Source organism: Podarcis melisellensis (genome assembly GCF_964234715.1).
Source record: "Podarcis melisellensis genome assembly, chromosome: 15".
In the NCBI taxonomy this organism is placed as follows: domain Eukaryota; kingdom Metazoa; phylum Chordata; class Lepidosauria; order Squamata; family Lacertidae; genus Podarcis; species Podarcis melisellensis.
This window is the reverse complement of record NC_138532.1, coordinates 32,320,991-32,346,366: the sequence shown is the minus strand read 5'-3', so window position 1 is coordinate 32,346,366 and position 25,376 is coordinate 32,320,991. Positions and strand designations below refer to the sequence as shown.

General features: G+C 46.0%; 2 protein-coding genes across 2 annotated transcripts; both read left to right on the top strand.

Moving 5' to 3' along the window:
* The first annotated feature begins 494 nt into the window (after window positions 1–494).
* On the top strand, window positions 495–11,494 carry DERL2 (derlin 2). Its single transcript, XM_081890699.1, has 7 exons — window positions 495–654; window positions 3,975–4,040; window positions 5,497–5,570; window positions 7,538–7,631; window positions 8,542–8,737; window positions 8,968–9,058; window positions 10,949–11,494. Exons 1-7 carry the CDS (start codon window positions 562–564, stop codon window positions 11,052–11,054), a joined length of 720 nt encoding a protein of 239 aa, XP_081746825.1. The 5' UTR covers window positions 495–561; the 3' UTR covers window positions 11,055–11,494.
* A 2,195-nt stretch (window positions 11,495–13,689) lies between these two features.
* On the top strand, window positions 13,690–24,292 carry DHX33 (DEAH-box helicase 33). The gene is made up of 12 exons (XM_081890328.1): window positions 13,690–14,206; window positions 15,175–15,335; window positions 15,941–16,168; window positions 16,356–16,526; window positions 17,080–17,265; window positions 18,382–18,493; window positions 19,740–19,899; window positions 20,473–20,561; window positions 21,019–21,146; window positions 21,894–22,097; window positions 22,895–22,981; window positions 23,562–24,292. The coding sequence occupies exons 1-12, from the start codon at window positions 13,705–13,707 to the stop codon at window positions 23,868–23,870; spliced, it is 2,337 nt and encodes a 778-aa protein (XP_081746454.1). The 5' UTR covers window positions 13,690–13,704; the 3' UTR covers window positions 23,871–24,292.
* The last annotated feature ends 1,084 nt before the right edge of the window (window positions 24,293–25,376 follow it).

Below are 25,376 nucleotides of genomic sequence, written 5' to 3'. Positions count from 1 at the left end.
TCGGGTCATCTATAGCTCAGTATTGTCTGCACTGACTGGCAGCGGCTCTCCACGCGAAGCAGATACTCTGCTGCCACTGAGCTACCACTGATATCCCCGCAACAAGAATCAAGTGTGTTCCTTAGGCTTAGACTCGCAGCCTTTCTCAACCTGTGGGTCCCCAGATGTTGTTGAACTACAACTCCCATCACCCCTAGCCAGCTCAGGGATGTTGGGAGTTGTAGTCCAGCAACATCTGGGGACCCACAAGTTGAGAACCGCTGAATGGATCACTCTTACCCTTATCCGCCTGCCTCTATTCTTAAGGAGACACAAGACTCCCATGTCGCCTCTGTAGCATGACTCTAAATCTATTTAATCTATGGGCTCGAAGTCTTCGACTCCGATTAGGCTTGCGAAGGCGAAGGAAGACGGCGCTGATTTGCCGGAGCGGAGATAGAGGGCGGGGAAAAGCGGGGGCGGGGAAGGCTCTTGATTGGCCAATCGTTGCCGGCACGGATTGGTCGAGGCTGAGGGGACGCCAAGAGGCGAGGGAAGTGCTTAGGCGGCGCCGGCGCCAAGATGGCGTACCAGACCTTCCGCCAGGAATACCTGCAGGTGCCTCCCGTCACCCGGGCCTACACCACTGCCTGCGTCCTCACCACCGCCGCCGTGGTGAGTAAGGGGAGGAGGGAGGGAGGCTTCGGCCTACCCGCCGGGCCCCTGTCTTCCGAGGGGGCGGGGCGAAGGGCCGATGCTCATTAGCATAGTCCCGCCCACGCCCCGCCTCCAGCATGAGGTCGCCCAGGCTGGACTGCCTGCAAGCTCCCCCTCTCTCTTGGTGCCAGTCCATGAGCTTAATGAATGGCCTGCTTTAAGCTGCTAATTAAGCCCACAGTTCATCCCGCTCTTCCTTCTTCTAGAAATTCATAATACCCTTTTCAATATCCTCCCAGCCACCCTGCAAGGTAGGCCAGCTCATTGAAAGAGAGAAACCTAGGAAGCTGCCTAATAATAATAATAATAATAATAATAATAATAATTTATTTATATCCCGCCCTCCCCAGCCGAAGCCAGGCTCAGAGCGGATAACAACAGTAAAGTAATACAGCATTCTAAAAGCAATTCATTCTAAAATCAGTTCAAAATCAGATTAATGGCAACCATTGGGCTAGAGTTCTGTGAGGATTGTCAGGCTGTGCCTTGGCCAAAGGCCTGGTGGAACAGCTCTGTCTTGCAGGCCTTGCGGAAAGATGTCAAGTCCTGCAGGGCCCTAGTCTCTTGTGACAGAGCGTTCCACCAGATTGGAACCACAGCTGAAAAAGCCCTGGCTCTGGTTGAGGCCAGCCTAATCTCTCTGTGGCTTGGGACCTCCAAGGTGTTTTTGTTTGAAGACCATAAGGTCCTCTGTGGGACATACTAGGAGAGGCGGTCCCATAGGTAGAAGGGTCCTAGGCCGTATAGGGCTTTAAAGGTTAAAACCAGCACCTTAAACCTGATCCTGTACTCCACCGGGAGCCAGTGCCGCTGGTGTAGCACCGGGTGAATGTGATCCCGCAGCAAGGACCCTGTAAGGAGTCTTGCCGCGGCATTCTGCACCCGCTGGAGTTTCTGGGTCAGTCTCAAGGGCAGCTCCACGTAGAGCGAGTTACAATAATCCAGTCTGGAGGTGACCATTATACTGAGTTGGACTATGGTCCATGTAGATCAGCACTGGCTGGCAGTGGCGCTCCCAACGTTTCAGACCCCAACCTTACTTGGAGATGCCATCAGGCGCTGGACCTGGTCTCCTTCCCTTGCAAGGTGGGCACTCTACCACTGAGTTATGACCCTTTTCCAAAGACTGGCTTTTTCATTTGCAATCGAGGTGAGAGAACTGTGTCCCTCCATCCGATGTTGGAGCATGGCCAGGGGTTGGGTATGGTGGGAGTCTCAATGAGCCGCTGGCTAATGCCCTGCAAGCCTATCCTGTTGGGATTATGCAAGCCTACCCACGCTCCTGGAAGAGCAGTACAGCATCTGCTTTGCCTGCACAATGGGTGGCATCTCCAGGAAAGGCTAGGAAAGACTCCTGCCTGAGATCATGGAGAGCTGCTGCCAGTCAGATGACTAAGTTCTTCAGTGACGAAACGTCGGATTACCGGAATGACATCTAAGCACTGAACCACTGGCATATCACAAGTGGACGCTTTTTAAATGTGTTTGCAAGTGTTTAAGAAAAAAAATATTTTGGAAAGAGAAGATATGAGCGCTGAACCACTGATAAATTACAAATGAACTCTTTATTTACTGCATTTGCTCTTGTTTAAGATAAAACCTCTTTGGGAAAGAAACTATTTTTGCCCTTTTTATGGACATTTCCTGTTTGTTTACAGATAGTTGCCTTGGTGATATTATCATGTGCTGTTTGCAGTAGTCATTGTATCACCACTCTGTTTATTGTTCAATTGCCAGTCAGCAATACTAAGCTGGTTAGACCAGTGGCCTGATTCAGTATAAGGCAGCTTTCTGTGTCCCCTCCATCTTTAGGAGCTAGCCAAGTGTAGTGGTTAGGCTTTCGGACCAACAATAGGAAGCAACTGGGTCCACTGCCCACAAAGCTTTCACTGGGGTGACCTCAATGCAACTTCATCTTTCAGCCTAACCTACCTTCAGGAATGTTATGAAAGTTAAAATTGGCTCAGAAGAACTGCGTACACTGCCCTGAGCTCCTAAGGTAGTTGGGTAGGAGGAAAATTTAGGGAACCTGAACTTGGGGCCACCTGTACTCAAAGCACAGGCTCTGTGTTTGAGCTCAACAGTATTTTCCGAAACCAGAAGATCATTGAGAATTGGCTGCTCCAGTTAGCAGAAGCTCTCTGTGGCCTTTTCTGGCCCTGCTGTCTTGAGAATCTTTAACTGGACATGCCAGTAATTGTTCTTTTGACTGGTGCTCAGAGCATGTGCTCTACCAATAAAGTACTCCACCCCTTCCAGCATATGAGCCTTTCATTTTTCTATTTGTTTGGCATTCCCATTTACCAGTGGCGCCTTGAGTGACACCCATAGCTATGATTAATGAAGTCCAGTATTGCCCAAACTATGGTTAACCCAGACTATGCTTTGCAAAAGTACCTGGGTTTCTTTTTTTGTTCCTTTTTTGGTATATTTTTATTTACTTTCAAGAATACTATCTAGGCATAGAATAATAAAAATGTCCGCAACAGTACAGGTGCTTGTCATTTTTAAGTCAGTAACAGCTTTTGCAAATGTTGATGAATTCAGTACGTTAAGTAACAAAATAACAAATAACTATTACACATCCTCTCCCGTAAAATTGGGACGCTGGCTTGAATCAACATGCTCTTCTTAGGTTCTTAAGTGGAAAGATCTGAGAATTAGAATACAAGGCAGAGTTGATTGACATACTAGCTCAGCCTTCACAAAACTGGTGACCTCCAAATGTTTGGAGGGCAATTCCCATCAGGCCCAGCCAGCATGGCTATAGATGGTGAGTTGTAGTTCAGTGTAGTTGTAGTTCAATGTCTGAGGGGCCCAAGTTGGCGAAAGCTATATTGGCACCTAGTGGTTCATTTGTAAGTTACATTGTTGTTGTTGTTTACTCGTGTCTGACTCTTCGTGACCCCATGGGCCAGAGCACTCCTGTCTTCCACTGCCTCCCGCAGTTTGGTCAAACTCATGCTGGTAGCTTCGAGAATACTGTCCAACCATCTCGTCCTCTGTCGTCTCCTTCTCCTTGTGCCCTCCATCTTTCCCAACATCAGGGTCTTTTCCAGGGAGTCTTCTCTTCTCATGAGGTGGCCAAAGTATTGGAGCCTCAGCTTCACGATCTGTCCTTCCAGTGTGCACTCAGGGCTGATTTCCTTAAGAATGGATAGGCTTGATCATCTTTCAGTCCATGGGACTCTCAAGAGTCTCCTCCAGCACCATAATTCAAAAGTTACATTACTGCACTGAAATAATTCTAAGCTCTTTTGCATTCTCCTTTGTTTCAGCAATTAGAATTAATCACGCCGTTTCAGCTGTACTTCAACCCTGAATTAATATTTAAACACTTTCAAGTAAGTAGATTTTGCTTTGGGGTTGGTTTTTTTACATGTCAGTGACTTTTAAAGGCAGTTGTTAAAGCCGTGTTTCCACAACTGAAAAATCACTGCCATTTTCACACTAGTGGAATGCAGCAGATGAGCAAACTGCCTCTCCAACTGGGAGGTGTTTTGGGGTTGCTGCAGGTGGAATTTGAGGGTTTGGGTGGGACAGGCACAAGTGCTTCTGTGATCGCTCCAGGCAATGGTTCCGTGCATGTTAATACCATTGAGCAGTAATAGAATGATTGTCCTCTTTTGAGTGGAAGACTAAATGTGGCCTGATTGCATCATGCTATGATGGGAATGGGAGCCTGTGTTATGTGGCCTGATTACATCATATTGTGGTGGAACGGAAGCCACAGCTGGATCTGCTGTGATTTTGTTTTCATCTTGTCTTTAAGACACCAATAGAGAAAAGAGGGGTTGAAAGGCAGAAGACTCAAATCTGGTAGAGTAGTTCAGGAGATTGCCATTTTAATGGATGAGGTTTGGGTCCACCCATTTAATCTTTCGTCTCTGGTCAATCTCTGTTCTTCCTCTTCTGCATTCTAAAACCTGGACTCATTATGAGAACACAGCAGAACCAGCCCTAACTCTGTGTTGCCCAGAACTGCCATTTTTTTAGTGGAAAAGTGACTTCTTTGCTAATGTTATTTAACATTTAAAAAAGTATTCAGATCTCCACTTTCACTTTTTTATAGAACGTAAGCATTCTGGGTCCTGCCAAAATTGAGTTCTAGTCAGAGAGTTGACCCATGGAAATTAATGGAGCTTTCACTTAGTGATAACGAAAAGGTGCTCTATGCAAACTCAGATGTTAATTATTTAATTTCTGTCTGATTAAAGAAAGGGAAGAAAATACGTTTTCTGTGCAATGTGGACTTAACTTGTGCATTTAATTCATAAGCCAGGGGTCTGATCTCCCAAGACCCCACTGTTTTCTGGTGGTAGTGGCAAAAAAAATCAAAAAGTAGATAGGGCGCAGGACTGGACTTTGTGCTTTTACTCCTATCAGATTGATTGTTTGGTAAGCAAAGAGTGAATGAGGCCATCGGTCTGAAAGGTTAGATGATTTAAAGCAAATTGAGATTCCTTCTAATTAAAGCAGGGCTCAGCAACCTTTTTCAGCCGTGGGCCGGTCCACCGTCCCTCAGACCATGTGGTGGGCCGGACTATATTTTTTTGGGGGGGGGAAATGAACGAATTCCTATGCCCCACAAATAACCCAGAGATGCATTTTAAATAAAAGCACACATTCTACTCATGTAAAAACACGCTGATTCCCAGACCATCCGTGGGCCGGATTGAGAAGGCAATTGGGCCGGATCCGGCCCCTGGGCCTTAGGTTGCTTACCCCTGAATTAAAGCAATGAAGCATTTCCTGAGAGCATGCAGGTAACTAACATCTGCTCCCTCATCTGTTTTGCAGGTATGGAGGCTCGTAACGAACTACCTTTTCTTCGGACCAGTTGGATTTAATTTTTTATTTAATATGATATTTTTGTATCCTTTAGCCTAAAATTCCTCAGAGCACCAAAAAAAATTATCGAAGGTTTGTAGGAGCCTCTCTGGGAAGGCATAAATACAAAGTTGGCAGGAGCTGCTTCTCTCAAGTTCAGTTTGTATCTGGCCCTCAAGGGTTGTTTGGTCTTGGGCTTATAGTAGAAAGATTTGCGCTGGCTTCACAGTTACATAGCCCACCTTGTATAGGCTGGTTTTAAAATATTTTTTGACACTGTTCCCGGTGCCCCATCTTTGGATATGACTGCCAAGGGAGGAGGCATTTTGTGTGTTGGCACCCAACCTTTGAACACCCAGTGCAGGCAGGAACATTGCACTAGGTGAAAATACTGCTTCACACTTTACCTCAAGACATTCCATGGGATTAGAGTAGTTACGGTAGTAACTGCAGTAGTTACAGACACGTAAATTGTAGCTCATCCGTGATGTTTTCGTTACTAATATTTCTAATGGTTTGTTCTGTAAGCTGCATGAAGTATATGAAACGAGAGGGAAAGCAATGTTTTGAATAAATATATTTGTAGTCCTTCGAAGTGGATGAACTTTGGTACAGTAGTCCTATTGCTAAATATAAACACACCACTACAGGGACAGAACCCTGAAGTGAAAATATGTTGGCTATTATCTGATTGTGATCTGCTTGTCACATACAAAACAGTCCTATTTGCTAAAGCCGCTAAAATTATTAATGCTAGCTATATAAAAGACAATGTTGTAGACTGCACAGGTGATTCATTAATTTGACTTATTGTAAATGGATGTATATCTCTGGATTTTCTTTATCAGGTTTTAATTGACTTGCTGGATCTGTAATTGAATTTGTAATGGCTTTTAGTCAGACACAATAAATAAATGATTGACTGACTAAACATAAATGGAAATTATTTAGAAAGTCCTGTGCTTAGATGAAGGCCACGGTTACAAAAACAAACTCTACAAATTTGCATAAGGGTCAAGATTCCTCTTTTCCAAGACTCACATTGAGATCAGTTGGTTTTTTGCTGAGTTTTGTTACACCTTTAAGTGGGTTTGGGTATTGTGTTCTTTCTGCAGAAAAGCAACTTGTGAATTAATCAGTAGAAGGAAGCCTTGTTGGCTGAAATGCAGCCACTTTGGACAGAAAACATCCTCTCCCCTCCTTCATTTTAATGCTGGTGGCTACTGAGTTCTGGGAAAAGTGAGATGGCCCTTGCCATAGTAAGTTGGCAGGGTTGCCCTGGCAACCATATTGCTTGGCTATATGGGGAATGAGGCAGGTTGAGAGACTGATCCTTGCTAAGATTCCGTCGAGTTATTTTCATTTTAGCAGACGCCCCTGATGTATGAGTTATGGAGCCTTGCCTGTCCATTTGCTTCACTTCCGTTAAGAATGTTGACACATTTTGTGGCTGCTTGGTATGAAATCAGACTGCATATGCCCCTCTTTGCTGGCTTCAAATCCTTTCCCCCCCACCCACCTACCCAAATCCCTTCTGATGCCCAGAGACTGGTTTCAGGAACTCTTTGAAACTCAAATGCAGAATGTATTTCCCCCTCCAATTTTTTTTTAAAATTAATTTTCCCAATTTATAACAAACATACCAACAAACATAAAGAAATCAGAAAACAAACAAACATACATACATCCTAACTATAATAACTCCACTTTTGTTGACATTGTTGGGTAACTTCCTCAAATCCCCCTGGCTCAGTTTCCATATATATCATTGTTGCATTTTTCCAAAACTATTTTCACATATAATTTACTTAGTCCATTAACATCTTTCTTTCATTTCATTTTAGCTTTTAACATAGTATTCTACAGCATCACATGTTTTAATCCTAGGCCTATCTGATACTTGCAAGTAATTCTGTTTAAGTGCAGAATGTATTTTTCATTTCCCTGCAAAGATAAAAATGGTAAATGCCTGCCTGTTATCGAGCGTTTTTCCTGACCTTAATAACTTCAGATACCGCTACTGCCGAATGCTTGAGGAAGGATCATTCCGGGGCCGGACAGCAGACTTTGTATTTATGTTCCTTTTTGGTGGACTATTAATGACTGTATCCTTTTCGGTGTTGAGATAAAGATACTGTGAGACTGAAAAGAGCTGAATAAATCATTATAGCAAAGTGGTTCTCCAGTTTTGCAGCAATCCTTTTAGGGTAGGTTAAGCTGAGTATGGATGACAGGCCCAAGTGGACTTTGTGGCTCAAGTGGTGACCAGGACCTGGAGCTCCCTGGTCCTGGTGAAGCCTTCCCCAACATGGTGCCCTCCAGATGTTTAGGATTCCAACATCCATCAACCCCAAGCAGCAGGGTCTGTGCTCCCGGATGGTGGGTGTAGCATGGCGTAAATTAGATTGTTGGACTATGACTTGGGAGACCAGGATTCAAATCCCCACTGAGCCATGAAGTTCACTGGTGACCTTGGGCCAGTCACCATTTCTCAGCCTAACCTACTTCACAGGGTTGTTGTGAGGGTGAAATGGGGGAGGAAGAGAACCACATGCACCACCTTCGAGCTCTTTGGAAGAAAAAGGTGGTATATAAATAATAACCCAAAATATCTAGAGATCACTAGATTGCAGAAGGTTGCTCTGTGCAAACATGCTAATCAGAATGGAAGCAGTAGCTCTGAACCATGTTTTCCCTGTTGTATGTTTGGAAGCTCAAACTGTAGTGGGGATTCTAAACTATGGCTAGCACAAACCATAGCTTGGCATGATATCTTAACTTTTTGTTTCGGCTTTTGTGATGGGCAGAAAAGGAAGTTGATAAATCTTGTTTATTCATCGGCTTATTTTTTTGGGGGTGTGTGTGTGTCAAGATTTGGATTTTTTAAAAGAAAGAACTGAACAAGAAGCACATCCTACAGTATTGCACCATTGGTCTTCCTGCTGTTTGTTTTTAAATGGTTATGTTTTCTTGACATGAGTGCAGCCGCTCTTTCTTTAACCATTCCTCCACCAGCTTTTTGGCTTGTTCGTCAACTTGGTCTTCCTAGGACAGGCGTTTACGATCATGTTGGTTTACGTCTGGAGTCGCAGGAACCCTTTCGTCCGCATGAACTTCTTTGGGCTTCTCATCTTCCAGGCTCCCTTTCTCCCCTGGGTCCTCATGGGATTTTCACTCTTACTGGGAAACTCTATTATTGTTGACCTTCTAGGTAAGGCGATGATGGTCATTCATTCAATCAGTATTATTAATTAATTAATTAATTAATTAACCATCCCTTCACTCTAAGGTCACAGAACTTTGGTGAAAGTCTGGCCTTTTTAAAATAAATAAAATGTGTTTATTGAGTTTCCAGAAACAGCAGCATACAGGCAATAATCCAAGACTGAGGACTGTGTGGAGCACATTTAGAAGGTTCTGAATATTTCCCCTTGACTTTAGGTATTGCTGTTGGTCATATATATTTCTTCTTGGAAGATGTCTTTCCAAATCAGCCTGGAGGAGGAAGGCTTTTGAAAACACCATCAATTTTGTAAGTGTCTTCTTGTGTAGTGTTGGGTTATTATTATTATTGGGCGGGGGGTGGGGAGAAACTGTCCTAAAACCAGTTAAGAGAGGGAATTCTAAAACTAGGGTGTCACCAGGAGAGATGGGGTCTGATTGGCAGAGATGCCTTGATCTATCTCTTATCTTTTAGCATTGTTGCCTTTGTTTCCGGGACCATGAAGGCTAAACACCTGTCTTTTGAAAAAGCTGAAATTCTACCAAAGTCTACCTGACTGCACACAAGAGCTAGATGAAACCTCCTACACTGAAGGCAGTATATCTCACTGATAGAGCGGATGCCTTGCATAGAGAAATTCTCAGGCACCATCCCCTAGATCAAAGGATCCGTTAGCAGGTGCTGAGAAAGATCTCTCTGAAACCCTGGAGATGTGTTGCCAGTCAAAGTAGACAATAATGGGCTAGATGGACCAGTGGTTTGACTCTGGAAAAGGCAACCACATACAGTGGTGCCCCGCAAGACGAACGCCTCGCAAGACGGAAAACCCGCTAGACGAAAGGGTTTTCCGTTTTGGAGGCGCTTCGCAAAACGATTTTCCCTATGGGCTTGCTTCACAAGACGAAAATGTCTTGCGAGTTCCTGCGGTTTTCCCCCCTTCCCCCCCTTTTCCTAAGCCGCTAAGCCGCTTATCAGCTGATCCGCTGATAAGCCGCTAAACAGCTGATCGCTAAAAGCCGCTAAACCGCTAATAGCGCTAATCCGCTAAGCTGTCAATGGGCTTGCTTCGCAAGACGAAAAAACCGCTATACGAAGAGCCTCACGGAACGGATTAATTTCGTCTTGCGAGGCAGCACTGTATGTAATTGCAAAGCTCTAGATGCCAAGGGCTGCTTCCGGGTCAAACTTCATGCTTTTGAGTGTAAAACAACACTGAATCTGAAACAGATGAGAGAAGCCAAGTTGTCATAATCATACCACACCTCCGTAGAAGGAGTGATCTAGTTCATAACCAGAGAAGAGAAAATAAGCTGTACCAGTCCATGTTCTTTTCAAACAAGGATTTTTAATTAACATTCAAGGTATATGCTACCTTGAGAAAATTGCACTGGATGTGGTGCATAATACACAAGACATACGGCAATCAAGTAGCAGCAGTACATCAGCGTTAATTCCATAATAATATTCCAGTGAATAACAATTCATAGAATCATAGAATCATAGAGTTGGAAGAGACCACAAGGGCCATTGAGTCCAACCCCCTGCCAAGGAGGAAACACCATCAGAGCACTCCTGACATATGGTTGTCAAGCCTCTAAGACCTCCAAAGGAGACTCCACCACACTCCTTGGCAGCAAATTCCACTGTCGAACAGCTCTTACTGTCAGGAAGTTCTTCCTAATGTTTAGGTGGAATCTTCTTTCCTGTAGTTTGGATCCATTGCTCCATGTCCGCTTCTCTGGAGCAGCAGAAAACAACCTTTCTCCCTCCTCTATGTGACATCCTTTTATATATTTGAACATGGCTATCATATCACCCCTTAACCTCCTCTTCTCCAGGCTAAACATGCCCAGCTCCCTTAGTCATTCCTCATAGGGCATCATTTCCAGGCCTTTGACCATTTTGGTTGCCCTTCTCTGGACACGTTCAGACAAGCAGGGTGCCAAAGCAGTAGTCCTGATATTCTGGCCTAGAAAGGGATGGCTCTTCTTTAGGACAAAATTTGACCCACCACTCTTGCCAACTGCAGAGTGAAGGGGTCACATGGGCAGTGGGTCACAGTAGGGTTTGGGGGGCCTGGCTCCTTTCTTATAATAGCCCTCATGGCAAAAGTAGTTGCCAACCAGGTTACAGAGAGCTTTCTGTACTTGATGTCATGTGAACTTAAAATTTATTATTATTATTATTTTGCTTTAACAGGAAAGCCATATTTGATACACCTGAAGAGGATCCCAATTACAACCCTCTGCCTGAAGAACGGCCTGGAGGCTTTGCCTGGGGTGAAGGCCAGCGCTTGGGAGGCTGAACAGAAGACAGACTGGCAGATGTCCTAGACACAGGGACCTTTCCAGAGACACTGGCCTGGAGAACTTTCCCAGAGATTTATTTGCTCTCTTGTGGATAAAGGAAGTTTCAATAGCTTTACTAGTCTGAACAATATGATGCACTTTTTTTTCTTTTTTTAAGGAAGGGGTTGGTGGGAAGGTGCTCTAATCAAAAGACCTTTTCCAGGAAATTGACAGTAACTGCAAACCCTCGCCGGGGCTTTAGTTGCATTCCTGGGTTCAGGTGTGGATAATCTACTCCAAGCCAAGACAAACTGGAAGTGGAACTTTCGCAACTCATTTAATGAGATCATCAGTTATTGTGTAAAAACAAAATATATTTCTAAGGAATTCTCCATCCCCATTTATTTGATACAGAGACTGGAGAACTTCAAAAGATGATTAAAACTTTTTGACTTTAGTTTTTCATTTGTGCTTGATTACATTTCAAACAACTGATGTCACTTTGATTTTTGGCTGTGGCAAAAAATGCTCCTGAAACAAACCAGCAAAGAGGAGTTGGTTTCTGTCTTCAAAGACTTGGGCGGATCCTATAGGTAAAGTAACACTCAGAAGCTTTAGTGCTTTACGGAACTTGGCCTGCTGTCATGCCTGCGATGTGAGGCTTATTCTGGGCAGGGATTGGCGTATCTGAATAATTAACATTGTGTGTACGTATTGCGTAAAGTGTGGAATTTGGACCCAGCAGTTGAACACATTTTGGCTTCAGTTTATCTTAAAAGAGAACATTTCTACTTTGTTGTGCTGGTAGCGGGAGGGAAACTTGTATACTATTGTTATACACTGATGCTCTGAAGGAATAGATATTTTTCTGCAGGTGAGTGCTGTCCTCAGGGACACAGTTATTTACACCTAAATTTAAGCAGGATCAGGATCACAGGCTAGTGCAGATGCTGAAGTTATCTTTGACTTAACAGCACAATTCTAACCATGTCTGCACAGTAGAAAATCCTATTGAATCCAGTGGGGCTTAGTTCCAGGTCAGGCTTCCTCAATCTCAGCCCTCCAGATATTTTTTGAGACTACAATTCCCATCATCCCTGACCAATGGTCCTGCTAGCTAGGGATCATGGGAGTTGTAGGCCAAGAGGAAGCCTGTTCCAGGTAAAAGGCGTTGGAACTGCAGCCTGAGACTATGATCATGACCACACTTACTAGAGAATTAAGAGTAAATCCTCATGGATGATGAGGCTTACAATGGTTACTAGCTATGATGACTATGCTCTGACTTCTGCTTGGAGGCAGTAGTACTTCTGTGTATCAGTGGAAGCCATAGGAAGGAGGTGCTTTTGTGCTTGGGTCTTCCTTGCAACTTTCTCGCAGACTAGATGAGCCATGGGCCTGATCCAACAGGGTTCTTATATTCTTATACCCCAATGAATGCATACCATTCCACTATTAAGTCCTAAAACCAATGGAACAAATTAAATGATACATAACTTGAGACCTGCTGCTTTCAATGAGATGTTGGCCGGACTCACTCTAGCTGGATTGGGTCCCCAGCCATGCAGCAAAAGCATGGAGGGGTGGTGGTGAGGTTACTGGCATGATCCAGCAGACTCTTATATAGCTCCTTCCTTACGCTTCCATCACTTTGGCCCTATCCACGCTGCATTTAAACCAAAATGCTTGTTTACAAAGCTATGTGTACTGCCAACCTTACTGTATGCTTGTGAAACATGGACCACTTATAAAAGCCATCTCCAACTCCTTGAAAAATTCCATCAACTGTGAAAATTTTTACACAACACTTGGGATGACAGGCGAACAACACCAGTGTACTGGAAGAAGCAAAGATCACCAGTGTTGAAGCAATGATTCTTCAACATCCAACTTTGTTGGCCTGGTCATGTTGTGCGGATATCTGATTATCGTCTTCCAAAGCAACTACTCTATTCCGAACTTAAAAATGGAAAGTGTAATGCCAGTGGTCAACAAAAGAGGTTCAAAGACTTTCTCAAGGCAAATCTAAAGAAAGTCGTATAAACACCGACAACTGGGAAACACTGGCCTGCGAACACTCCAAGTGGAGAACAGCCTTTACCAAAGGTGTCATGGACTTCGAAAACTCTCGAAATCAGGACAAAAGGGAGAAACGTGCTAAGAGGAAGGCACGCTTGGCAAACCCTCACCGTCATTAATTCCCAGAAACCTATGTCCACACTGTGGAAGGATGTGTGGTTCCAGAATTGGCTCCACAGTCACTTACGGAATGTTGAGACTAGGCATCCCCAAACTTGGTGCTCCAGCTGTTTTCAGACTACAACTCCCATCATCCCTAGCTAACAGGACCAGTGGTCAGGGATGATGGGAATTGTCGTCCCAAAACAGCTGGATGGCCGAAGTTGGGGATGCCCGGTTAAGACTGTGTTTATGGAAAATAATCTTACTCGGCTATGAGTAAGATTTAAACCACGTGGGTTCCCCCAAAGAATCCCGGGAGCTCTAGTTTACCACTAGCAGATACAATTCCCAGCATCCTTAGATTCGGGGAGGGGAGCGATATGTGCTTTAAAGGTTCTTCCGTTGCTATGCAACGGCGGCTACTTCCTTCCGCTTCCATCACTTGCGCTCTTAACTGCCTGTAGGTGGCGCTGGTCTCAAGTACGCATGCTCGCCTTAGCGAACCGTCCATCCACACTACAACTCCCGGCAGGCACTGGGCTGCTGCTGAGGCTGGCGCCAGGACGCGGGGCCCGGCGATGCACGTCATCCGGCGCGAGGCGTGCTGGGAAGCGTAGTCCTTCCGTCCCTGAGGCGCGAGCAGAGAGGCGGAGCCCGGCGAAGCATGTTCCCTGTCGCCGGCGAGGAGGGCGGCAGCGGCGGCGGCAGCAGCAGCCCTGTTCTTGCCGTGAGGTGAGGATGCCTCAGGGAGGCGGCCCGCTGCCCCCGCCCAAGAGACCGAAGCTGGCCTCCGCCACGGCGCCCCTCGGCTCGGCCCCGCGCAGAGCGATGTTGCTGGCGGCACCCGGACCCAAGCGCCACACGGCGCCCGCCTCCTCCGCCGGCTCCTCTTCGGGGCTCGACAGCCAGCGACGCAGCCTGCCCATCTTCCAGGCGCGGGGGACTCTGCTCGGGCAGCTCCGGAGCTTGGACTGCGCCGTCCTCATCGGTGAGGGGAGGGTTAAAAATAAGAAACAAACCGCCGTTATTCTCCCCCTCCCCCTTAAAAGGGGAGGGGTTTCTGGAGGCCACGCCCCTCCCCGAGAGGGTGCGGGGAAAGGGGCTGACTGGGGAATTATCTGCGACAAGCCCCTCCTTTTCCAGGGTGCAGGGGAGGGGCCTGTGGAACTCCGCCTCCTTTCCATGCTTGAGAGGCGGGGCTGAAGCAAGCACCTCCCTTTGTGGTTATTGCAGGGAGGGGGGGGACTTGTGTGCCTCTCCCTCCCCCCCAAGGTTGTTAGCGAAGGGTTGTAGCCCAGTGGTTAGAGCACCTGTCTTGCCTGCAGAAGGTCCCAGGTTCGAACCCCCAAGTTCAGGAACATCCGGAGGACAATCTCTGTTTTGTGGAACTGGGAGAGCATTCCTCCCTGTTCTGCAGTGGGGGGTGAGGCTTACGCGATTCTGCCTCTCCTTCTTGCCTTCCGTGGGCCAGTGTAGGGCCAACTCATAGCTGTCAACTTTCAGATTTGAAAATAAGGGATCAGGAGCCTTGAAAATAAGGGATCAGCAGCCTCACCTGTCCCAGGGACAGTCTACGGGATATCTAACAATCTGAGATAGCAGCGGAAGCATCGGGAAACGGCGCTGGAATAAGGGAATTTCCCACCAAAAAAAGGGAAGGTTGACAGCTATGGGCCAGCTTAAAGTGACTTAGCGGTGTCCTCATTCCACTGGTGAGATGAATGGAAGAAAGCACACACCTGTAAGGCGAGAGACGTCCCATCAAACTTGTTGGGCTCACTGTTGAGTAGATGAAGTGTTGGCTGTGTGAATTTGGGAAGCCACTTGCTTTTGTTTTCCATTCGGCAGAATGCTATAGACATGTAATTGGGAACTGACCTTGGTGCATCTAACGTGTGTCTCTGCTGGAGACCACAGGCAATAACCTCCCAATGCCATTTGTTTAATGCTCTGCAGGGGAAACAGGGTCAGGCAAGACGACTCAGATCCCGCAGTACCTCTATGAAGGAGGGATTGGGCGCCAAGGCATCGTTGCTGTGACCCAACCTCGCCGTGTGGCTGCTATATCCTTGGCCACCAGAGTCTCGGATGAGAAGAAAACAGAGCTGGGGAAACTGGTACGATCCTGGTATTTTCCTGCATGGAGTTGAAGGAATCATAGAGTTGGAAGGGACCATGAGAGTCATCTAGTCTAACACCCTGCATGCAATAATCTTTTGCCCAATGTGGGTCTTGAACCCACAGCCCTCCGAATAAGAGTCTCATGCTCTACCAACTGAGCTATCCAGCCCCAGAAGTTGAAAAAGTGACACGCTTCCCCACTTCCTCTCTCAGCTCTATGTACTTTTTAATTTGTTTATTTATTATTAATTAATTAATTGAATTCATATATTGCCTTTCTCCAAGTGCAGGACCCAAGGTGGCTGACAACATAAATTAAGCAATGCAACTAAAAACACGCAGTAAATATAAATATTAAAAACAGTTTAGTAACTTAAAACCATTGAAAAGCACAAAAGACATACAACGCTCACTATTGAAAACATCCTGCCACAATAGCCAATTTAGTGGCCAAAGGCCTGTTGGAGCAAAAAAATATATATCACCTTGTATGTTTATGTGTTGTTACATTGATATTCCACTTTTTCATGAAGCATAGCTGGTGAAAAATATGTGCCACCTTCTTATTTCTGCACCCCCACCCCATGACTCCTACATTCAGGTTGGTTACACGGTACGCTTTGAGGACCTCACTTCTGAGGAGACGAAAATCAAGTTCCTGACTGATGGAATGCTGCTGCGAGAAGCCATTGGGGACCCCCTCATGGCCAAGTACAGCGTCGTCATTTTGGACGAAGCGCATGAGAGGACAATCCACACAGATGTGCTATTTGGAGTGGTAAAAGCAGCACAGAAGAGGCGGAAGGAGCTGGGGAAGTCGCCACTGAAAGTAAGTGGTGGGCAGGAGGTGATGCTTCTTTCTGCAAATGATGTTAGTGATAGAGCTGAAATATAAGGGTTCAGGCGATCCCTGAGGTACCCTGGACTTAAATTGCTGGAGGGCCTCATATGGATCTCTTACACTACTCATCAAGCACAATTCTCAATAACAAGGGTGGGTTGTTGTTTTCTTACAGATAATCATAATGTCAGCTACTATGGATGTGGACCTGTTTTCCCAGTACTTCAATGGCGCTCCCGTCCTTTACCTAGAAGGCAGGCAACATCCCATCCAGATCTTCTACGCTAAGCAATCTCAAAGCGATTACCTCCAAGCAGCTCTAGTGACAGTTTTCCAAATCCACCAGGTACCACATTAGTTTCAATATTTTTGAATATCTATGGTACATTTTTTATCCTGACCTTTCTCAGGAACAATCGCACAAATTTTGGTTCTAATATCTTAAGAGGTATTCAAATGAGTGCAGTTTTGAAAAGTTTGGTATGCTATCTGTATTCAAAATGACATTCAAATGTATTCAAAATTTGGCTTTGATATATTAAGAGGTGTTGAGACATATAGCGATCAGACAAGTTTACAAATCAGAGAGCAGATAAAGTATTAATGTAGACCTTCATTTTTCTGTATGTGCATCCAATTTAAATAGAATGCTGCCTGCTAGTCCGATTAGCCTCTTCTGACTGCTAAGTGGATTTCCAAGGGCTCAGGCAGAGCAAACTTAACCTGTTTTGCAACCTGATCATTTTAAAGGGCGATGCCAGGGATTCAACCTGGGACCTGCAGGGGGTGGGACTAGGTGACCATTGGGGACCCTTCCAACTCAACAATTCTATGAAAGCATGTGCCCTACCATTAAGCTATGACCACTTTCCAATCATATGTGTCTCATTTCTTTAAAGGAAGCTCCTCCTCCTCAGGATATCCTGGTGTTTCTGACGGGTCAGGAAGAGATCGAAGCAATGACCAAAACCTGTCGGGACATTGCAAAGCATCTTCCTGACGGTTGCCCTCAGATGGTGGTGATGCCTCTCTATGCTTCTCTGCCTTATTCACAACAGCTCCGGGTCTTCCAGACTGCACCCAAAGTAAGTACAGTGGTACCTCGGGCTACATACGCTTCAGGTTACATACGCTTCAGGTTACAGACTCCGCTAACCCAGAAATAGTACCTAGGGTTAAGAACTTTGCTTCAGGATGAGAACAGAAATCGTGCTCCGGCAGCATCGGGAGGCCCCATTAGCTAAAGTGGTGCTTCAGGTTAAGAACAGTTTCAGGTTAAGAACAGACCTCCGGAACGAATTAAGTACGTAACCAGAGGTACCACTGTAATTGATGGCAGAAGTGGTTTGATTACTCGGACGCTTTCTTTTTTAAAAAACTACTTAACTGCTCAAGATGGACCGTTTCCCTGTAGCATCCAAAATAGACAAAAGTTCATAAAAACCCAAGAAGAGCCCTGCTGCATCAGGCCAAAGGAGGTCCATCTAGTCCAGCATCCTGTTCTCACAGTGGCCAGCCAGATGTCTCTGCAAAGCCCACAAGCAGAACCTGAATGTAACAGCACTCTCCCCACTTGTGATTTCCTACAACTGGTATTCACTGGCTCTGATGGTGGAGGCCAAACATCGTCATCATGGCCAGTGGCCACTGATAAGCTTATCTTCCATGAGTTAAGTCTAATCCTCTTTTACAGCCACCCAGGTTGGGGACAGTCACTAGGTCTCCCCAGGAAGGTTTGTCTGGCGTCTTCATTATACATTTTTAGACCCTGTTGATTCCTCCCTGGTAGGCCCACTTGTCTCTCTTGGCCCTGATGCCATTCTGGGTCCCTCCCAGGTTGTCCATGGGCAACTCCTCCCATCCCTCATCCTGCTCTAACCGCCCCTCCAAGACATCTCCTTGGGGCTCATGACACCTTTCCCAGAAGGCTATTCCTGAACTGGTGGCTCCCACAGCTGAAAAGCCCCCCTCCAGGATATCCACTTGCCGTACGTCCAGTAACAAACAGGGCAACTTGAAGGCGAGTCTCTGATGGAATTACTCCTGCTTTGTTGTTTTTGATATGTTATTTCTTGCCTGTCTTAAACGCTTTCATCTATTCATTGTGAGGAGATGGCTTGAACCTTTTAAAAATAAACTTTTACGGCAAAGTACAAACTTAGAATGAACACTGATAAGACTTTCTTCTTCTTCTCTCCCAGGGTTATCGCAAAGTAGTTCTTTCTACCAACATTGCTGAGACCTCCATCACCATTGCAGGCATTAAATATGTTGTGGACACAGGCATGGTTAAAGCGAAGAAGTATAGTCCCGGTATGTGTGTATTGGACAGAGTCATGCCAGGAGATAGAGTTAAGAGACTAGCTGAGGTAGAGGGTCCTGGGAACACAGGAAGGTGGCTAGTTTTGAGTTAGACCATTGGTCAGTCTAGCTAAGAAGCGTCAAAACCAGGTGTGGGGAGCCATTGGTCCTCCAGAGGTTGCTGAACTACAACTCCCATCATCCTGGGCCAGTCACCAATATCAGCTGACAACACAACATCAGCTGACACCACCCTGTTGACAGGTGAGTGTGGTTTTGAAAAAATGGCTTCGCAGGCCATATTTGACCCTCCTGTCGGGCTAAGATCAGGCTATAGCCGGAGGTTCCCCACTCCTATTCTAGCCCAATGGAAGCTGGGCTAGTTTTCTTCTGGCACAACACCCCCTGTCTGCAGCATGAAGTGGTATAAACACTCACAGTTCCACTGTTTTATTCTCACCTCATTCTGCTGCATATGTGCACCAGGCCAGATGTCAAACAAACTGAGCAACCAAACTGGAAAACGGTTGATAGTTCCTAAGTAGACATAAATCAAGTTAAATCCTTGAAAATTGTATCTGTTCGGTAATGGCTGTTGGTCTCTCCTGTAAGGGAGTTCCTGTTTCGTAGAATTCTAGAGTTGGAAAGGAAGTTCAGCTCCAAATTCCTATCAGTGCAACAAAACCTCCGGCATCCCAGATTGGTGGTGAGGCAGCCTCTGCTTAGACACTCCTGAAGTCCACCACCTTCTAAGGCATACTTTGCCATAGTCAAAGGCTCTGGCTGATGCTTATTTATTTATTATATTTCAGAAGATATACACACCACTTCACTTAAAGAAAAACCTCAAAGTGGTTTACGTGGAGTAAAACAATAAAAGTATTGGTAAAAACAGTTAAAACAACTCCTTAAAACATAAAAACACACACACTAAAATCAGCAATAAACTAAAAACAGATTAAAACACACAATAACATTAGACTTGTCCAAACAAAAATATCTTTAGTGGGCTCAGCAAAGAGAACAGTGAACTAATGTCAGTAGGCTGGGAGTTCCAAAGTGTAGGTGCTACCACGCTAAAAGATTGATTTTTTACAAACGCACAACAGATATTTAGCAGTGCTTGTAGTAGTGCCAGTTCTGTTTAGTCAAAACCACCTTGTGATTGGTTTGGTTCCTTTCCTCTGGAGCCACAGAAAGCCTACTTTGCTCCATGTGAAATATCTGGTTAATGGTGGGTGTTTTCTGCTCCTCCCAGAAAGTGGTTTGGAAGTGCTGGCGGTCCAGCGGGTGTCAAAGGCCCAGGCTTGGCAGCGGGCAGGCCGGGCCGGGCGAGAAGACAGCGGGCTTTGCTACCGCCTCTACACCGAAGATGAGTTTGAGAAGTTTGACAAAATGACGATACCAGAGATCCAAAGGTGAGGCTGCTCTTCCCGTGGACAAGTGTTCACTGCTCTGTGAAGTAAATTTCACATTGAGTGGAGAAGTGCTCCCTCTTCTGGTCCATCCTGAATCTCCTGCAAAACAGTTGCATTGGATTATCCCAAGTTCATAAGAGAGGAAGCTGGATAGGGAACTTTGAGCCCACAGGCCAGTCTTGGACTCCAAGGGGCTCCCACTCGGCCCATGAGATTGTTTCCCCGAAGGCGCACCCATCTGCCAATCATCTGCCAATTATATATATATGGGAGGCCACAAAAAAAGAATTTGCATCACAGCGAGGGACTCAAGGAAGCTGTCAGTAAAAGGAAATATGTAACTCATTTTTTAAAAAAATATTTATTTATACAAATATTTATTTGCCGCTGTATAATAAAAGTGTATCACCATGGTTCATTACAGCATAAAAACATAAAATCAAACTGTAAAATGATATTTTAAAACAAGGTGGTTGAGGCTTAGAAGGAGCCACTAAGTGCAAGTTGGGTAGAGCGAGTTCACTTGCTTCAGCAAAAGTTCAGGCTGTTTGTGAAATGGTTCTCCTTCCACAGGTGTAACCTAGCTGGTGTGATGCTCCACCTCCTGGCTCTGAGAATCCCGAACGTCCTCACCTTTGACTTCATGTCAAAACCATCTCCAGGTAACTCTAGCTGTTCGAAGTTATTCTATCTATACAGTCAGCAAACCAGTTACATAAAGTCTCGAGCTAACCTGAGGAATGTGCCTGCTTCTAGTGGCTAATCTAGGTAGTGATTATCTATATCCTGCTGTGCACGTTGAGCTGGGGTCCCTCACCGTAAATGGTTTAGGAGAAGGGCAGTTTTAGCAGTCATTCCAGCTGTGAACGGTGACTATTCATAGGAGGCAGTGATATTTCTGAATACCAGTTTATGGAATGCACAGGTGGGGATGGGGCTCTTGTGCTCAGGTCCTGCTTGTGAGTTTCCCACAGGCATCTGGTTGGCCTCTGTGAGAACAAGATGCTAGACTGGGTGGGCCATTGGCCTAATCCAGCAGGCTCCCCTTATGTAACTTCTGACACCTTTGGCTTGTGACCAGCTGTGTGAACCTCACCTCCGTCTGCTTCATCTTGACAGAAGCGCTCCAGGCGGCCGTGGAGCAACTGGCCCTCCTTGGCGCAGTGGAAAGGAAAGACGACCAGCTGATTCTCACCCCCCTGGGAAGGAAGATGGCTGCATTTCCTCTGGAGCCCAAGTTCTCCAAAGTAAGGAAGTCACCTGTGTTTTGTTTCCTGTGAGACAAATTAGATCCTTCTGCTTGCTTCTGTTTTCTTGCTCTTCAACTTCACTAGCAAAACAGAAGAAAAGCACACCCACGTCTTCCTCTGTTTTGCATTTCTGCCTTCTTTATGGTTGAGAAAGTGATAACTGACTTTGGTTCCGCTCCCCTAGCGAGTCCAGTACTATGTGGAAAGGAAGGAGTTGTTGTTTGAGCCCAGCTATCCAGCCTGGGAGGTAGCTGGCCACTCCTGAGCTGGCGCTCTGCACCATTGCCAGATGTACATGTAGCAAATCTGTAGCTGTGTTAGGATTTCATCTCCTGGAAACCCCTTCTGAACTCCACAAGCCACAATACCGCCTAGCATTGCTCAGTCTTAGCTGTCACAGAAGTTGTGACCCTACTGTTTCTGGGCTCTTCCATCTTAGGCTGCCAGGATGGAAGAATTCCCAGCACATAGGAAAACGGCATATCAGGAAGAAGTCCACTCATCTATGTGCAGAAACATATTCTTTAAATAGAAAGGAGCATTGTGTCATGCTAGTCTGCACCTGCAATCTGAAATGGTCCAGGCCAGTCACAAGTTTATCACTTCCACGGTGTGGCTCTTCCCGAACCTGACCTATAACCTTCCAGTTTGGCATCCTATACAATTCCTCCTTGCCTGGCGATTGGCTCACTTGCTGAATCTCATTGTTTTTAAAAGCAACCTCTTTCTACCTGTGTTTGGCAGACCATCCTGATGGCCCCCAAGTTCCACTGCACAGAGGAGATCCTCACCATTGTCTCCCTGCTCTCCGTGGACAGTGTCCTCTACAACCCCCCTTCACGGCGGGATGAAGTACAAGCCGTCCGGAAGAAATTCATCTCAAGTGAAGGGGATCACATCATGCTGCTGAACATCTACCGAGCTTTCAAAAACATCAGCGGCAATCGGGTAAGTGGTCAGGGCAGGTTTGATTGGGCAGGTTTGGGGTGCTCCTTCTTAAAAGCCCATCTTCTGTAACAGGGGGATTCCTGACTTCTGTTCTGACAAGGATGCTTTGATGCTTAATTCCTACATGTTCAGAACAGTCACTTTAAACAGTACATTTTGAAAAAAGAAGTCAATTAAGAGACGCTGATGCTTCCCTTATACATGTAATAGCAGACATTAAGTAATGACAGATACCGTTAAGTAATGTAGTTGATGTTGCTGAACTCATAAAAGTGCTCAAAGTTTTATACAGATATTAAAGGATAAGATTGTGAGTCTGCAGGCAGGGACAGCACAAAAGGAAAAAGAAATGGGGAGGGAAGAGGAGAGCGAGTTCAGAAAGTCAGAGCAAAGCAGAGCAGAGCTCGTCTCTCAAGGGTCCTGCAACTATATTTATTTTTAAAATCAAGATTACCTCTGGGCATGCACTTCCTTCAGTACCACGTAGCCAACATTCAGCCTTTGGTATCTGTGGCTAGGCGTCAAGTGCAGGAAAACATTAATTTCCTTTCTTTTTTTAAGTATTATTATTTAGTGACTTATCTCTGGCTTGTTACTGGATTTCGTTGTTGGGGGAGCACTGCTCCATGTTCTTAATGCTACTGCTAGTGTACACATCTATGTCTGTCTATCAATAGGTAGATACAATGTGTGTTCATTCATGTATGAAAATTGCAAGGTGAGGTATATGGAGCTGATGCCTGACCCGAGCAGTTAGCCTTCTAATTTCTCCTCTCACACTTTCTCCTTTTCCTCAGGAATGGTGCAAAGAAAACTTTGTGAACAGCAGGAATATGATGCTGGTCTCAGACGTCAGAGCTCAGCTCAGGGACATTTGTATCAAGGTAACTATAGGGAGGCTTCAGAATGGTTCAGCATGTGCCCTTTATAATGAGACCCAAGTTGTCATTTTAGATGCCAGCCAGGGGTGGGACAAAAAGGGGAGGGAAGCAATAAAAGTGCAAAGAGAACAAAAGAAGAAGCAACTCCTCCAGTTAGTATTGAAACATAAATCTGAATAATACAAGAATAATGGACCTTGACAGGCTTTGCCAACCGGTGTTTTCGACTAGAACTCCCACCAGGCACAGCAGCATGGCACAACTCAAAAACCCAAGCAAAATAAAAGTGGTCTGGCAGCCTTGCTTCAGGCAGTGGTGGAACGCAGAAAGGGATCTCACACAGGAGGAAACACAGGGGAAGGTGCTGTGAGCTTAGGTTTGCTATGCCGGTTTGCAACTTGTGCTGGTAAAAGTAATTCTAGGATGCTGTTCGATTTGCCAGGCAGCAATTGAATCTGTGAAGATAGTGGTGCGTCCCTCTGTTCATTACAGAGTGCCTGGAAGGGATGGTTTTTAAACTCTGTGCTGTCCTCAAAAGTCCTCATCCTGTTGTTGTTTTTCTGTTTTGCGCTTCACCACCCAGCTTTCGATACCCCTGGAGTCCTCCCGCTCCGACACAGGGAACATCCGCCGCTGCCTGGCGCACAGCCTCTTCATGAACACGGCCGAGCTGCAGGCGGACGGCACCTACACCACGACCGACACACACCAGCTGGTGGCCATCCACCCCTCCTCCGTCCTCTTCCACTGCAAGCCGGCCTGCGTCACCTACAACGAGCTGCTCCACACCAACAAGTGCTACATGAGGGACCTGTGCGTGGTCGATGCCGACTGGCTTTACGACGCAGCGCCTGAATACTTCCGCCGGAAGCTCAGAGCAGCCAAGAACTGACCCGGGGACAAGGGAAGGAAAACCTACCCACCGAACCTTCATTGACCTGAGCAGCATTCGCTCTCGGCCAACTCTGGGGCTGCATGCCACCAGGCCGCATTTTCGCATGCACACCTGTATCGGACGAATGCACACACAGGCATGCAGCCCTCCCTCCTCGGCTGAACAGTGCAGATCACTTTGGGAGGAGGGGTTCCTGTTTCCTCCCTGCTCATCAGACTTCTCAACCCGACAATTGGGTGGAGAGATATAAGCCTCTCTGCCCACCCTCAGCATTGCGTCTACATTATTTTTATTTCTTGCTGTATTGCCAAAACTAGTGGGGTCTTAAGTGGGATGGGAAGAAAATGGACTGAGAGCTGTGGGTTAGCCACCCTGGCCAAAGAATGTGGGGAAGTGGGATTGGGGGGGGGACTGAATGCACAGGGATTCGAGACTTTCCCCACTGATCAGAGAATGGCTTCCCAAGGGGCTGGACCTCGCGCATCTGCATCCACTTGTGAACAAGTGCTTCCTGTAAAGTCTCTTTCAAAAGGAGCCTTGCGCAGGTACATTGTGCCAACCGCATCTGCAGTGACTGAAGTTTCATTCCAAACGATCCTTCTGTTATTGTGCCATAATGTACGTCTTAGGGCATCTGTGCCCTCTTATCTGAGGGAGGACAGAAGAGCTTGGAGCTCAGTAAATTGGAAAAGAGGTGTGTACCCAAAGAAAGCAGTTCTATTTATTTGAAAATGGCCTTGAAACAGACTTTGTCAACCCTGTGGTTTTGCGTTTTTGTGTCACAGTAACATGAATCGTTTTGCAAGGTGAGGTGCTAATTTTACTCTTTCCCTCATTCGCCATTGCTCATCTCAGGGGTGGAGAATCTTTTCCAGTCTGAGGGACACGTCCCTCCCTGGGCAGACCTGCAGGGTCAGAGGCAAAACAACAGCTGGGACTCCTTCCTTTGTGCAGCAGGCCATGTTCCAGCCTTGCAAAATCCAGGCACACAAGTACCCCTCCATCATGACAAGGACACATCCCAGCCAGGCAAAAGGACTGAGAGGGGACGGTGCAAAGCCAAAGAGGGGCGTGGCCTAGTGAGAGTCCCAAGAGCCAGAGAGAAATATGAAAGACTTAATTTGCCCTCTTCCAGGCCTGAAGTCCCCCACTTCTGGTTTAGCTTGGAAGTTCCTTTTGCGCACTTTTGCACCACGGTAGGTAGCACTAGTTCTGTGCTTAATTTCAGGGAGGAGAAAGATAACAGCTACTCAAAACTGGCAGCATCACCCTCTGAACTAAAAGCCTCTAACCCTTGATTGATAAAACAAAAAAAAATCCTTCCAGTAGCACCTTAAAGACCCAACTAAGTTAGTTCTTGGTATGAGCTTTCGTGTGCATGCACACTTCTTCAGATACACAGATTGATAGCAATTTTTGCCATGTTGGTGAACCGCCAGCTGTTTTGGACTACAACTCACATCAGCCCCCAGCCACCTGCCAATCAGAGGAGATAATCCCGTG